At 49.2% G+C, this 15921-nt stretch overlaps 5 protein-coding genes across 5 annotated transcripts; 4 read left to right on the top strand and 1 right to left on the bottom strand.

The window, feature by feature from the left end:
* The first annotated feature begins 399 nt into the window (after positions 1-399).
* ASPWEDRAFT_355828 (uncharacterized protein) lies at positions 400-2076 on the top strand. The gene is made up of 2 exons (XM_040834255.1): positions 400-564; positions 626-2076. The coding sequence occupies exon 2, from the start codon at positions 654-656 to the stop codon at positions 1926-1928; it is 1275 nt and encodes a 424-aa protein (XP_040692767.1). The 5' UTR covers positions 400-564; positions 626-653; the 3' UTR covers positions 1929-2076.
* Positions 2077-3582: 1506 nt separating this feature from the next.
* On the top strand, positions 3583-6658 carry ASPWEDRAFT_49156 (cleavage polyadenylation factor subunit CFT2; the record flags this gene model as incomplete). The annotated part of the gene is made up of 2 exons (XM_040837224.1): positions 3583-3731; positions 3799-6658. 2 exons carry the CDS (start codon positions 3583-3585, stop codon positions 6656-6658), a joined length of 3009 nt encoding a protein of 1002 aa, XP_040692766.1.
* Positions 6659-6907: 249 nt separating this feature from the next.
* Positions 6908-8847, bottom strand: ASPWEDRAFT_24950 (amino acid permease; the record flags this gene model as incomplete). Its single annotated transcript, XM_040832678.1, has 7 exons — positions 6908-7007; positions 7060-7131; positions 7190-7885; positions 7934-8111; positions 8160-8275; positions 8329-8729; positions 8791-8847. 7 exons carry the CDS (start codon positions 8845-8847, stop codon positions 6908-6910), a joined length of 1620 nt encoding a protein of 539 aa, XP_040692765.1.
* An 855-nt stretch (positions 8848-9702) lies between these two features.
* Positions 9703-12966, top strand: ASPWEDRAFT_103569 (Sec23/Sec24 family protein; the record flags this gene model as incomplete). The annotated part of the gene is made up of 6 exons (XM_040827577.1): positions 9703-11040; positions 11085-11182; positions 11226-11566; positions 11612-12049; positions 12097-12288; positions 12335-12966. The coding sequence occupies 6 exons, from the start codon at positions 9703-9705 to the stop codon at positions 12964-12966; spliced, it is 3039 nt and encodes a 1012-aa protein (XP_040692764.1).
* Positions 12967-14558: 1592 nt separating this feature from the next.
* On the top strand, positions 14559-15086 carry ASPWEDRAFT_49153 (putative extracellular thaumatin domain protein; the record flags this gene model as incomplete). The annotated part of the gene is made up of 1 exon (XM_040837223.1): positions 14559-15086. The coding sequence occupies one exon, from the start codon at positions 14559-14561 to the stop codon at positions 15084-15086; it is 528 nt and encodes a 175-aa protein (XP_040692763.1).
* Positions 15087-15921: the final 835 nt, after the last annotated feature.

Here is a 15921-nt window from a genome sequence, read left to right as displayed (position 1 = left end):
TTTCTGGTTTCCCCCTACTATTATTAGATGGGTTGTCCATTCAGTTCTTGGAGGAAGAAGTGCAACATTCGACCCAAGTTGACGAGGTAAGATTTGATTCCTTGATGGATTAATTTCTTTGTTGATGATGCTGATGGGTGGTTCGGTCTGATATAGTCAAGCGCTTTAATCCTGATATTCCTGTCGCGTGGTTTCATTATCAGCATTTTACCTCACAGCCATCTTGCATCAACAAAGACGACTCTTGCACAAAGAAAAGGCAGCCCTTGCACTCTATATATGCGAATTCTCTATTTTTGGTTTGGAAACAAAAGGAAGAAGCTCTTTGTCTCAGTCGATAAATCAAGATATCTGATAGAGAAAGGGGTCAAAGAAGCTTTGACGCAGCTGGACATTGGTATGTTTCTCGCTTCTAACAAGTCCATGAATACCCAGGCTGATGAATTATTAACAAGTCTAATAGCAAGTTGTGGTTTCGGATGGGTTAAAAACCTGCTACATCTAGTTTGCAACAACATACATTGAAACCTTGAGAATATCAGAAAGCACCGAAAGAAGTGTATAGTATGTTGTCTCACCAATCTTCCTTCGCACCATGTTTCTTATGAGCTGACAGGAATCACAGTATTACGATACTTTATACCTCCGTCAATATGACACCACCGCCCGGACAAGCCAAATCCTTTGATGACGAGGCAGAGAAGATTCTCTCTTCGTTGGGGCTTCCGAAGGTTGAGCATGTGGAAATAATCCCTTCTCCAGAGAGACGAGCGAGGGGGATGTCAAGGGCTACGCCATCTTCACCTCTGAAAAATGAAGTCACACCAAGTCAAGTGCCTCCTTTAGGTGGAGGGATGGATCCCGTTCAAACGATACTTCAGCAGATATGCAAGAATATAAATGATAAACCGGATGTATTTTCCCATGGAACTGATCACAAGAATATCTCCATGTTGCCTCCTCAGGTTAAGATTGACGACCGCGCATCGCCTTTTCCCAAAGGCCCAGCGCCATGGAGGCCGAAGAAAGAACCAGCTCGTACGCCCTCTCCAGCAAAACTGACGGGCCCAAAGATCTGTTTTGGTGATAGTGCAGAGCAACCTCGATGGCTGATCGAACCCATTCCTCGAGAGGTTGAACGACAGCACCCGGTAGAAGGGTTTCCAGACTCTCAGCTGACGTCTGCAAGCTCGGTCACATTAGGAAGACCTATGAGACCCTTCGCAGACAGACTGGCACATCATCACCCTGAATCGAACATGTTGCAGTGGAGATTCGATGCCGGTGATCCCTCGGGGTGGAACGGGTTCAAGTCGGACCAACTCTACGAGTATGCGTACAAATACCTTGAGAACTCGCTCGGATTGCCCATTATCAGAGCACATATCAGAGCGGCGATCATGTCTGGGCCACATTCGGCAATTGTACCCAAAGATGAAGATCCGCTACCAGACCTGCCACCAGCCCCAACCACGGACTATTTCGAGTCCAGTTCCCAATTGCAGCGCATTGCGGCTGACGCACTGCAATACGAAGGATTTGGCCGTCCATCGCCACTAGTCAGTCCAGGTACACCTCACCGATCTTCCAAATTTTCTGACTTGACAACCAAATTCATCAAATCAATCAAAGGGTATCCAGAGGCATCATTGTCACATGATGGCTCAGGAGATAGCCCGAGATATAGCCCACAAGATAGCTCAGGCGAAGGCTCAAGTGAAGATTCCAAGCTGGAAACAACGTCCAGTGGACAGAGCGACGAGGATGACCTTGAAAGTGGACAGCGCTCCTCACAAAAGACATCTGGAGATGACGGACAGCCGGCACCAATCGGTAAGTACAGGTTTATTATCTTGTCTGGGGTGATCATCCTAGTCCTATGCATGTTTTTGTGCCTTTTTCTGTATGCGTTTGGGATTATCAGGTGATGTAAATAAGAATGTGTCAATGCAAGACTTATCCTTTTGTCCGATTATCAAAAACATGATTGATATGCAGCGAGCATGTCGATTGGTTGCATGTTTATCGGAGAAACGAAGTCTTGCTAGCATTCCTGATTCCCCCTTGCATATAGCATTCTCCATGGCTTGAATGTCGATGGGCTAACTTTGCTGCTATGTTATAGGCTCGAATGATGGCAACCTCACGCGTGCAGCTGGTGGTCGTACATCACCAGACCCACTGGCACATGGGCTGCCCACTATAACCAGCCGATCGCAAGTTATGGGAAGCGCACAGCGAACTGAGACATCTTCTGACAATACAGGCTCAAGCCGTCGAAATTCACCGGTTGATAATTGGCCTCAAGCCCAGAGGGATGCCGCAAAAGCTGTCAAAAAATTGAAAGAGACACTTTTGAATGATCCAAGTGCATTCGAGAAGCACTTTCCTCGACGTACCTTTCGGCGAATGAGGAGATGGTCGGGCGAAAGTTTCTATACTGCCAAAGAGGATATCTTGGAGGGTGAACTGGAGGCCCTGTCTGATTCTCCTAGCTCTTTCAGACCTTTTTCTGGGCCAGTTCAGAGGCCATCTGCTAACTCGACAGTCCGTGGTACCGGTCGTCCCAGGACTACCAAGGCGAAGACTACTAAGAAAACTCGCTCTAATCGTGTGACAAGGGCCCCGAGACCTACACAGCAGGGCTCCAGTTCCACGCCTGCTGTAGCCCCTAAAAGGGAGCCTAGGGTTACGACCTGTAACACGCCTCCCCTTAGACGGAATCCCAAAAGGGGCTGTCGAGACCCCTAGCTCGTTCGTTGCTAGTACAAGTGGTTTGATGTGGAGTGGCAGATATCATGCTGCAGTCCAATCGTTCTCGATATGAGTTTGCAATACGATAGGGGAGGTGGGGGTGTTGTTAATGCACATATGTAAGTCTAACAATATTATTTGCTCCTATTGAGTCTTATGCTAACTCTCGAAGCATAGGCATTGGCTTTTATGAATTTTCGTTACGACATAGAAGGGGATAGACTTGCCCGCGTTCTTGAAATTTGGTTATATCTTGATCTTCTGCACATACTGCTCGGGGGTTTTCACTGTTTATAGTTATTTGTGATAGTTGTTCATATGATTGTTGATCTTGATAGACATGGACGCTTTTGATATCAGCCCTAATTGCAAGGACAAATAGTGTAGCAACAGAATGTAGCCACACGACTGATGGATATTGTCAAGAAGATATTTTCTATCAAATTGAATTACAACCAAATTTCTGATATAGGATATAATCAATATTTTCTTAAAGAATAGGCAAACTCATTGTCGTAACTGGCGACATCTATAATGGATGCAAACGGAACAAACACCAAGTCGGTGTTGACGAAAGAAAGGCACATCGCATCGTTGCCGACTCCGCGTCAACTGATTCCCATTCGCCGTCAAATCCTCCGATTTCGATTTTTCAATAGGGACTATTCGAATGCTATGCCTTGATTTAATCGCTCCAGGGTTTAATTCTACCCCGGATTCATGACTGGAGGCTGAGAAGCGCTCTCTCCTCCCTACCGCCGAGTCTCCGAGACAAACTCGACTACACCTGTTACATCTATCGAACTACTGTGACAAAGAATCGCAAATATGTTTACGTTTACTCCGCTGCTCGGAGCGCAGTCGTCGACCTCAAAGGCTTCGCAGTCCATTTTGGAGCTTGATGGTGGGATAAAGATCCTCGTGGATGTGGGTTGGGACGATACATTTGATACCCTTGACTTGGTGGAATTGGAGAAGTGAGCTTCGCTTGTTTGAATTTGCGTATCTGAGAATTACTTGGGCTAATAATTTCTCCGTGGATAGACATGTTCCCACTCTATCGCTCATCCTTTTGACTCACGCGACACCCTCACATCTCGGTGCTTTTGCGCATTGCTGCAAGACCTTCCCCCTCTTTACTCAAATCCCCGTCTACGCTACGAGCCCCGTCATTGCTCTCGGACGTACACTTCTACAAGACCTATACGCCTCATCACCGCTAGCTTCCACCTTTCTACCAAAAGCTTCGATCTCAGAGCCGGGCGCGTCCTCGTCGGCAGCATCCGCCGCAGCATCCGCGACAGAAGGTGGTGAGGGGAAAACAGAGGCGACAGGTGCCGGTCGGATTCTCCTTCAGCCTCCAACAGGAGAGGAGATCGCCCGGTACTTCTCGTTGATTCACCCATTGAAGTATTCGCAACCACACGAGCCAAGTCCGTCTCCGTTCTCGCCGCCTCTGAATGGACTGACGCTTACTGCTTACAACGCTGGACATACCGTCGGAGGCACAATATGGCACATTCAACATGGAATGGAATCGATTGTATATGCAGTCGACTGGAATCAAGCGCGAGAAAGTGTCGTGGCGGGAGCTGCGTGGTTTGGAGGCTCCGGAGCTAGTGGGACTGAGGTTATTGAGCAGCTACGCAAGCCCACTGCACTGGTCTGCAGTACCAAGGGTGGAGACAAGTTTGCTCTTCCTGGAGGGCGGAAGAAGCGTGATGATTTGCTTCTGGATATGATTCGGAGTAGTCTTGCTAAGGGGGGTACTGTTCTCATTCCCACGGATACCAGTGCCCGAGTCCTTGAACTGGCATATTCATTGGAGCATGCGTGGCGTGATACAGAAGATGGCGATAACGATGTGCTCAAAGGCGCTGGGCTGTATTTGGCGGGCAGGAAATCCCTCACCACTATGAGGCTAGCAAGGAGTATGTTGGAATGGATGGATGAGAATATTGTGCGCGAGTTTGAAGCGGCCGAGGGTGGAGACGCAGCAACTCAGGGCCAGTCTAAGACAGACAACCAGAGATCTGGGGGTCAAAGTCAGGACAAGGGAGCCAAGGGAGCCGGTCCTTTTTCATTCAAGCACCTCAAGATCATTGAACGGAGAAAGAAGCTGGAGAGAATTATATCTGACGGGACGCCGAAGGTTATTCTTGCTTCGGATTCTTCGCTAGACTGGGGCTTCGCCAAGGATTCTCTACGCATGGTGGCCGAGGGCCCTAATAACTTGCTCTTGCTCACTGATTCTCTTCATAAGGAAAAGATTCCGGATAGTGCCCAGACTTCCCAGCGGATGACTCTGGGTGGTATGATTTGGCAATGGTATGAACAACGAAGTGATGGTGTTGCGTTGGAGAAAGCGTCGGATGGTGGTCTACTTGAGCAGATCCATGGTGGAGGAAGGGAGCTTTCATGGACAAACGTGCAACGTGCTCCGCTTGATTCAGGGGAACAACTACTTTACCAACAATATCTTGCCACAAAAAGGCAACTCCAAGACACTACCCAAACACGAGGACAGGAGAGTCTCGACACCACAGCCGACGCATTGGATGACCGGTCCAGTTCCACCACATCTGAAGACTCGGAGACAGAACAGCAAGGAAGGGTTTTGAACTTTTCTACTTCATTGGCTCACGCCAATCGCAACAAGCTTGGGTTGAGTGATGAAGATCTCGGAGTAAACGTTCTTCTGCGGCGGAAGAATGTCTTCGATTACGATGTCCGCGGGAAGAAGGGCCGTGAACGAATGTACCCTTATGTAGCGCCGAGGAAGAAGGGAGACGAGTTCGGAGAGTTCATTCGACCGGAGGAATACCTGCGAGCGGAAGAGCGTGAAGAAGTGGACATGCACCAGCGCGGATCAGACTCGATGAAGCTTGGCCAAAAACGGCGATGGGACGAAACAGGACCTAATGGACGCAGACTATCTGGGTCTGGGAATAAGCGTCTAGACCGAAGGGATGCAAGCATTGCTGATGATCTCAGTCTTGCAGAAGATGGCGATGGCGATGCTGTTGTGTCATCAGAGGATGAGGCTGATGGCCAGGAGTTTGAAGGACCCGCAAAGGCTGTCTACGAGAAAGCCACGATTACAGTCAACGCCCGCCTTGCATTTATTGACTTCGCGGGCTTACACGATAAGCGCAGTTTAGAGATGCTCATCCCACTCATTCAACCACGCAAGTTGATCCTGGTTGGTGGAATGAAAGAAGAGACCAGCGCATTGGCCACTGAGTGCAAGAAGCTTCTCAAGGCTGGTGTTGATACCGCTTCCGCAGAGTCTGCGGTCATTTTCACACCGGTAAATGGTGAACTCATCGATGCCAGTGTGGACACCAATGCCTGGATGGTCAAGCTGAGCAACAACCTGGTCCGACGCTTGAAATGGCAGCAAGTTCGTGCCCTGGGTGTTGTGGCACTGACTGCCCAGCTGAGAGGACCTGAAATTACCGACGCCACCGAAGAAGCAGAAGAATCGGCTAGCAAGAAACAAAAGCTCTTAACAGACGAGACCAGCACGGAGGTCGCCCCAACTCCCGACGGGGTAAAACCGCCAGCAGAAAAGTCGGATGTCTTCCCCATGCTGGACATTCTCCCCGCTAACATGGCAGCCGGCACGAGATCAATGACCCGACCTCTGAACGTCGGTGACATGCGACTGGCAGACCTGCGCAAGATCATGCAAGGCGCCGGCCACAGGGCAGAATTCCGAGGTGAAGGAACATTACTGATTGACGGATCAGTCGCCGTGAGAAAGTCCGGGACGGGCAGAATTGAGATCGAAGCAGCTGCTCAATCGGCGGCGGCCAACCAGCCCATAGGACAGGCAGCACTCAGCTTTTTGGCTGTGAAGAGGAAGGTCTATGAAGGTCTTGCTGTTGTTGCTGGCAATTAAGATATTTGATTTGGTTTGGAGCCTAATGCATGGCATGGAGATGTATTTATAGTGTCCAGTTCATATCCATATAGTAAAATTCACCAAGCCTCAAACGATTGAGGTAGTTGACACAGTCTTCTAGTACTGCTCATTTGGCTTGTATTTTGATTTCGCTGGTTTCATTCGTTGGTTTCATTCATGATCGTTATATTCTAGATGTTCTTCTAATTCTAAATATCCTGGCCCAAATGTATATTGCAAACCAATCTATGGTCTATCCACATCATCATCAATAGTTCCGTAATCGCCCAAGTCTTCCGTCGGGACTTGCTGGGTATAATCATTTGTCCTGGGACCGGTGTATTTCCTAAACCACGAGATAAGTATCTTCAAACAAGTAAAAGAAAGGAGATGCATACCCACGAGCAGCCACCCGCCACCACACAAGCGCAAAAGCAGCAATAAACGCACCAACACAAATAGCATAGTTCCTAGACACACACTGTCAGTCCAACTCTCAAACCAAATCAAACCCACGAAAAAACTCACATATTAGCCAGTGTAACCGGCACCTGAGGCGGGAAGAAAAGCACAGTACTAATGAAAAGAACCCAGGTGACGGAGATGGCATTGATGGGGGTCCCCCATCTGCCTAGTGTGAATGGGCCCTGGACGAACTGGACTCTGTGTTTGTAGAGTTGGTGGGCGATGATGACGGAGACGTATGAAAGGTCCAGGGCGGGGGCGGTGATGCTGAAGATAGCGGTGGCGGTTTGGGTAGAGCCGATGGCGACGCAGTTGAGGCAGATGCTGAAGAAGACGACGAACCAGACGGCGTTGATGGGGGTGTGGGTGTATTTGTTGATTTTGGAGAGGAAGCTGGGTGGGTTAGCTTTGATGATGGGGATGGATAGGTTCAGGGGAAAATACGTGGAGAAAGGTAAGGCATCGTCTCGTGCAAAGGCATATGCCATTCGTGTATCTGCTAACATTGCTGAACAGCCCGTGAAGAACTGGACTAGAACGGCAAATGCCCACATGATGGTGCCTCCTGTTCTTCCCCCGGCGTTGAGGAAGATCTGAGCAGCGGGAAGACCGGTAGGAGAGTTCAGGATGTCGTCGAGATCAGTGAGACAGAAGCACAGAGAAACAGTCAGGATCCAGCCTAGTGTTCCAGACACCAGGACTGCGGATTGGATGGCCAGAGGTCCTTGAGAGGCAGCGTCGTGGGTTTCTTCAGACATGCTGTTGGTTTGTGAGAAAGCGGTCATATTCATCTTGGACTCTACTTACTGCGTCGTGCCATCGTAGTCGGTCATAGTCCATGCAACTGACAGAAAACCGAGAAAGAATGAAAATACTTTTGATCCCCATCCTGAGCCATCGGTGACATGGGTGAAGACCCAGCTGGCTGGTTGCTTTTCGGGGGTAAAGTAGAGAAGAGCGAGACAGATGCAGATGGTCGCGGAGACTGAAAGACAATCAGTATAATCCTCTGATAGAATATGCTATTTCATACTGTTGATAGGAGCAAACCAGAGAATTATCCGGTGGAGAGTCTTGGTGGTCAAGGAGCAAATGACTCCCAAGACGCACAGAACCACAATGGACACGACCACAGTCTCCAATGCCGTCCTACGAGTGTATCAGCTTGGATCAGATCTTGACAGGAAAATATCGTTGCATACGGTGAATACGAGTACTTGCCATCGACGAGGTCCGAATTCATGCTAGCACATGCAAGCAGCATCTGGCTCACTGTATACGCCACACTAGAGACTCCCGCGGTCTGACCGAGCAGATTACACCAGCCTTGAACCCAAGAGAAGATGGGCACTTGCTCCTCAGGGACAACATGTTTGGTGACAAAGTACATTCCTCCCGCGGTAGGATACGCCGAGACCAGCTCTGCGACGGAGCTGCCGATGCACATGGCCATGCAGGAGCCCAGGAACCAGCACCAGACGGCGGTCGCAGGACCTCCTGCAGCTAGAGGCGCGCCAAAGGTCGCGGGAACGGATCCCAAGACGCCGAGGATGGAGATGGCATATGAGATGGTGGACCATTTTGAGAATTCGCGGCGTAGTTCCTGATATCATTCTTAGCTGCGTGTGTATAGAGGATAAGATGGATGAATCAGATATGAATACCTGCTTGTAGCCAATACGAGCGAGAAGAAGCTCGTCGTCATCATGCATTGAAGGCATTGCGATCACTAGTCAACTGTATGGGAGGTTAGATCCATACAGACATCACAATGAGACAGAGCAGGAGGAAGAGACGGTGAAGGAGCCCCACGGAAGATCAATAGTTCAAGACCGCGTTGGCATGGTCTTGCATGGAGGATGAGCAGGTCTCGAGTGAATTCAAGGAGATAAGACAGGGTATTTAAAATGAGGATGGCGATGGATTGATGAGAGTTGGAGAAGCAAGGTGGAGATGTTGTTTAGACAGTATGAGGCTTATCGATGCGGTGGAATAATTGATAAGGAGTCACGCCACGATATCACAATGTACGATTCTGAGTCTATGAGGATGTTTACTCCATATAAGAATATGGATCATGTACCATGGAGTATGAAGCATGAAAATGGCAGAATTTATATCTGTATAGTTTATGGTTCAGGGGAAGTTGTATACAAACAGTGACAACTCGACACACTATACTACAACAACAATTACAACATTGAATATATTTACTCTAAAATATTCATATATAGATATGTATATATCTATCTGCAAATATAAAATAAAGAAATAACAATGTTATTGATGGCACTGAATTATACTGATCGATAACACGTGCTCGGAGCGACTATGTTCCGCGAAACCATTAGGTGGTCAATTCCCAAAGACCTGATTATTTACGATCGCAAACTTGGCTTCTTCAGACGCCAGCGCTGCTTCTGCTCTCCCAGCGTGGTCTGGGTCTTCAATTCCTATCTCCTCGCCGGTTCTTCTCTCTCAACACCTCCGTGTCGAGTGATGAGACGGTGTTGATCCCTCGTCTACCTCCGATATCCCCCCTCTCCGCCTTGTTTGTCCCCGCGTTATGAGGCACTATGGACCCTAATATGTATAACGCCTACGGCCAGGGCGTCGCGCCTGGTGAAGATCCCAACAATCCGAATCGAATGGCTTATCCGAATCAAGCCCCTCCGCCTCCTGGAAGCACTCCCCCGCAACCGGGTGCCTACTACGGAACCGCTGCCCCGAATCAATGGTCCGCCTATGGTTCACCATCTCCAGTACAACATCAACACCAACAGCCGCCTACGAACTTTGCCCCCAGTCCAAATGTCGGTTACGGTGCAGGGCTGCAACCTGCGATGGGAGCTCCCGCAGACCCTGGGATGGCTGGATTGACGTCGCAGATGGGAGGATTGGGCATAATGGGAGATGGAGGGGCTGCTCGGCCGCACAAGAAGAAGCATCGACATGCTCACCATGATATCGGTGCTGGATCTGCTGCTGCTGCTGCTGCCGCGCCATCGCAACCGTATGGTGCGATGATGCCCGGGGCAGGCATGCAACCCACATCGCAGTTCCTGAACACCGGGTTGAACCAGGATCCACGGCCTATTTCGCCAGCAGCCGTGCCTCAGCCCACACCTATGGCTCCTGCACCAGGCTCATCCGTCCCAACCCAAGGGAAAATCGACCCGGAGCAAATCCCCAGTATCCCCCGGTCTCGCGACTTGCCGGCACAGTACTACTTCAATCATGTATACCCGACGATGGAGCGCCATCTACCACCTCCATCTACTATTCCATATGTGGCCCATGACCAAGGCAATTCCTCCCCGAAATACGCTCGTCTTACGTTGAACAATATCCCGTCAAACTCCGATTTCCTTGCCTCTACCGCCTTGCCCATGGGTATGATTCTACAGCCGCTGGCCCGTCTGGATCCTGGCGAACAACCGATTCCAGTGTTGGATTTCGGCGACGTGGGACCTCCGAGATGTCGGAGATGCAGAGCGTACATTAATCCTTTTATGTCGTTTAAGTCGGGTGGAAACAAATTTGTCTGCAACATGTGCACGTTCCCGAACGATGTTCCTATGGAATATTTTGCTCCCCTTGATCTGTCAGGATCGCGCGTCGACCGCATGCAGCGCCCTGAATTGATGATGGGAACTGTCGAATTCCTGGTTCCGAAAGAGTACTGGAACAAGGAGCCCGTTGGCCTGCAACGATTGTTTGTCATTGACGTTAGTCAGGAGGCAGTCAACCGGGGATTCCTGAAGGGAGTCTGTACAGGAATTAAGGATGCTCTCTACGGAGATGAGTCTGAGACACCAGAGAACCCAGATGAAGTGCCAGCACGAAAAGTCCCAGAGGGATCCAAGGTTGGAATCGTCACATTTGATAGGGAGGTGCACTTTTATAATCTCAGCGTAAGTACATCCGTAGTTTTACCGGCAATTTCTAACAAGCGTAGGCGGAACTTGATGATGCGCAAATGATGGTGATGACCGATCTGGAGGAACCATTTGTTCCCTTGAGCGAGGGACTTTTTGTAGATCCCTATGAGTCCAAGTATGTATCGTATGATGAGAGAGATCTTGGCTAACAGAACTAGGAACGTGATTTCATCCTTGTTGGACCGAATTCCAAAGATCTTTTCACACGTGAAAAACCCAGAGCCTGCATTGCTTCCTGCACTCAATGCGGCATTGGGTGCTTTGCAGTCTACAGGTGGTAAGATTGTATGCTCCTTGTCTAGCCTGCCAACATGGGGACCTGGCAATTTGCACATGCGCGAAGACCCCAAGGTGCACGGAACCGATGCGGAGAAGAAGCTGTTCGCGACGGAGAATCCGGCATGGAGAAAGACGGCCGTCAAGCTGGCCGAGGCCGGAATTGGTGTTGATGCATTCATTGCGGCACCTGGTGGCGCGTACATGGATGTTGCTACGATCGGTAGGTCGGATACATTGGTAGATGTTCCTGGCTAATACATTCTAGGCCATGTTACTGGAGTCACCGGTGGTGAGACGTTTTCCTACCCCAACTTCCATGCCCCGCGGGATGTTCTGAAGTTGTCGCAAGAGATGGCACACACCATTGAGCGCGAGACGGGTTACCAGGCATTGATGAAGGTGCGATGCTCGAACGGTCTTCAAGTGTCTGGGTACCACGGAAACTTCCTGCAACATACGTTTGGAGCAGACCTGGAGATCGGATCTGTCGATGCGGACAAGGCGATTGGCGTCATGTTCAGCTACGACGGGAAACTGGATCCCAAGTTGGACGCACATTTCCAGGCGGCGTTGCTGTATACATCAGCGGATGGACAGCGCCGGGTGCGGTGTATCAACGTGGTGGCCGCGGTCAACCAGGGAGGACTGGACACGATGAAGTTTATTGACCAGGATGCAGTAGTTGGAATTATGGCCAAAGAGGGTATGTTTACAGATAAACTGTCTGAACGACCAACTAACTGGTGGCAGCCGCGTCGAAAATCCTGGACAAATCGCTCAAAGACATCCGAGCGAGCATTTCGGAAAAGACGGTTGATATCTTTAGCGGATATCGCAAGATCTTTTCGGGGTCACACCCTCCAGGACAGCTTGTGCTGCCTGAAAACCTGAAGGAGTTTTCGATGTACATGCTGAGCCTGATCAAGTCGCGAGCATTCAAGGGTAAGTTCTACCCGTCTATGGTGAAATGGGTTGCTAACTCGGACAGGCGGACAAGAAGCGTCAGACCGACGGGTGCACGACATGCGGATGGTGCGGTCGATAGGATGCACGGAGTTGAGTTTGTACCTGTACCCCCGGATCATTCCGATCCACAACATGCAACCCGAGGATGGATTCCCGAACGAGCAAGGGCAGCTCCAAGTGCCACCGACGCTGCGGGCGAGCTTTTCCAAGATCGAAGAGGGAGGGGCGTACCTGGTGGACAACGGACAGGTGTGCCTGCTGTGGCTGCACTCGCAGGTGTCACCGAACCTACTGGAGGACCTGTTTGGGGAGGGCCAATCGTCATTGCAGGGGCTGAGCCCACAGACGTCGACGGTACCGATACTGGAGACACACCTGAACGCCCAAGTGCGCAACCTACTGCAGTACCTGTCCACGATCCGGGGCTCGAAAGCGGTGACGGTGCAATTGGCGCGACAGGGACTGGACGGGGCGGAATACGAGTTTGCACGGATGCTGGTGGAAGACCGGAACAACGAGGCGCAGAGCTACGTGGACTGGCTGGTGCACCTTCACCGGCAAATCAACCTGGAACTGGCGGGACAGCGGAAGAAGGAGGAAGCGAGTGGCGAGGGGTTATCGGGGTTGGCAGGATTGTCACCGCAGTATTGGTAGTTCAGACATTTTCTTTACATCAATCTCTTACGGAGTACTCCCGATTTTTCACTCTTCCTCTTCAAAGTAATTCCCGAGTAATCTGAGTAATCTTGTGTTGAATAAAAATACAGCGTGACGTCGACGGGGCATGGCTGTGTAGGGCTAGTAGTGAGGAATAAACTCGGACTAACCGCGTCCAAGAGACTCTAAGAGGCACCAACAACGACGGTGCCCAATCGATCGATCTAGACTTTGATTTATTTAAAATAAGAATACAGTAGCTATAAACAAAATATTCAATAGTAGGGATATAAGAATAACTGAACAGAAATATCACCATTGCATATGAATATGTAGATGATATCATATACAGACCCTGAATCTCCTCACGTGCAGATGACAGATCGGAGGCGAAGATTACATACAACGGTAAAGAATCCGTAACGAACCCCTCAATCCTCCTCACCGACTGAGTCATCCAGACGCAAATATCAACAGAACGTAATAGAAACCGAAACCGCTGAATAAGAGAAATAAGCAAAAAATCCAGACTAGAAAGACAGACGAATAAAAGCCTTCATCACTAATCAAATCACAACTTGCCGCTGAAAAAACCCATCTGCCGGTCCAGTCAGACAGTCCCAAAGTGGCTAAAAAGGCCAAGGATGAAACAGAAACGGTCCAGAACTGGTTGGTGTTTCAGCCCACAGATGGTTTCCCACGCGAGGATAAGTCTGGATAATGGTAGGAGGAGGAAAGTCAGTCTGGATAATGGAGAGAAATGGAATAAAATTTTTATTCTCTTTTATGCGAGGAAGGTTTGCCTCGATGCATCCATGGGTCGGGCTGTCGGGTGGAGGTGGGTTTGGCTGTTGGGAATGAGGGATGACGGGGGATCGGATCTGCTCAGTTGTTGCAGTTTTGTTTGCCACGTCAGTCAGCCGTAGGACGACTGAAACGAGCAGATGATATGATATCTACGGAGATGGATCTATCAATAGTCAACACTCGACAATACGATCATATTATCATATTATCATATTATCATCATGTACACTGACTATACTTGCTGTAAGTTGTGCTGCTGAACTTAGAGTGTAGAGATTTTCAGGAACGCCTCACTGGAGCCTGACAGGCGCTGTGATTGGCCCGCCCCTGTTCTTGACCGATCCAGGCGATCCAGTGGGCTTTTTGGCTGGTCCCGAAAAGTGGGGTCTATACTTTTTTTCCCTTTTCTGTCTTTTTTTTTCTCGTCCTTTTTTTTGGGCCAATCACTCGCTGGGATTTGCCGCAGCTGTCAGTGGTTTCTGTGTGTTTCGGTATCATGTGTGAATGTATATAAACCCCTCGTTTCACCTGCAGCTCCGGTCCTTTTTTCTCTTCTCCATCAACGACATTCTCTTTGCTCTGTCAGACTCTTCAGTCACTCCTTCTTTCTTTCGAGATCGATTCTCGCCATTCCTTGTCTGTAGATCAGACTTCTTTCTTTACTTGACTTTACTTCTTCTGTCTTTGGACTATCTTTGATCAACGCGATCATCTATCTTTATCCTTTGATACTTCTGATATCTTTGTCTGATCTACATATCTATCTTTATCTATCTTTCAAAATGCTCTTCTCCAAGATCTTTTCTATGGCTGCTGCCTTTGCCGTCGCTTCGGCTCTGCCTCACACCGTCTCCCGCCGTGGTGGCTCCGGTGGTGTCACCATTGTCAACAACTTGAACCAAGACGTCTACGCGTGGACTGTTTCCAATAGAGCTGGAAACATGCAAACCCTCTCTGCGGGCGGTGGTTCAATGCAACAAGACTGGAAGACCAACTCCAACGGCGGCGGCATCTCCATCAAGCTGTCCACCTCTCCCAGCCAGGAGAAGGTGCTGCAGTACGAGTACACCCAGTCCGGTGACACCATCTTCTGGGACATGTCCTGCATCGACATGGGCTCCGACTCCGAGTTCACCAAGTACGGCTTCACCGTCGAGCCCTCGCAGACCTCCGCCAACTGCCCGGCCGTCAACTGCAAGGCTGGCGACTCTGCCTGTGCCGAGGCCTACCTCAAGCCCGACGACAACCATGCCACTCACGGCTGCCCGATCGACACCACCTTCAAGCTGATGATTGGCAATGGCAACTAAGCCCTCCTGACTCTCGCTTGAATGTCTGACCCTGACTCTGACTCCTGGCTGAGTTTGTTTGTTTTACTTCTGTGTTTATGTTGATTGTTTTCTTATTACTTCTGTCTAGAGCACTTGTGCTCTGAGCCACTAGTTGGCTCTTTTTGTCTTCGATTTGATATCGACAAAATTTATGACTCATGTTCACGATAGAGGATCAGATGGGAGTTGGGAAATTGGATGGATTGGATGTTTGATTCTTGGATTGGAGTTTTCAATGGAATACGATCACTTTCTTTACTATCTTCTACTATCTTCTGACCTGTACAAGTAAAACAGTCATGTATGAGTTGGCATGTGATGAGTCCAAGTAAGGCACCCAACAAAAACTAGAAAACAAGAAAAAAAAAAAAAACTTATGCAGGAACTGACCGCAAATCCATGTAGGAACAATCACCAAGCCCTAGTCAGCCGTGTACAATTCCCAAAGCGGTATAGCGCAATAAACGTGGCGCACCGGAACATGGTGGAGTGGAGCACGCCCCGCTTTATTTGCAGTCTGATTGGCTGCTCACATCACAATTCAACAATTGTACCTAACAAGTGGGGCAAACCAGAGAAATTCTAGACATGGTCGAAAATACCAGGACAAGGGAAGCTGGGATTTCTTATTTCTTGACTGGTTCTTTTGATGTGGGTTTTGTTCAGATTCTTTAAACCCAATTTTGTGATTTTTTTTTTTTCTTCTTTTGAAGATAGTTATTCAGATTTATTCATTTTTATTACTCATTATTTCCATGGTTCAGAGACTGGAATATCCCTCACTCAATCATCCAGTCTAGGCTTTTCCTTGCTT

The sequence above is a fragment of the Aspergillus wentii genome (genome assembly GCF_001890725.1).
Source record: "Aspergillus wentii DTO 134E9 unplaced genomic scaffold ASPWEscaffold_2, whole genome shotgun sequence".
Lineage (NCBI taxonomy): Eukaryota > Fungi > Ascomycota > Eurotiomycetes > Eurotiales > Aspergillaceae > Aspergillus > Aspergillus wentii.
This window is presented reverse-complemented; position numbering and strand designations above follow the sequence as displayed.

What these genes read in the sequence shown, in the direction of transcription:
- ASPWEDRAFT_355828 (XM_040834255.1), top strand. Translation starts at nt 654, where the DNA reads ATGACACCACCGCCCGGACAAGCCAAATCCTTTGATGACGAGGCAGAG.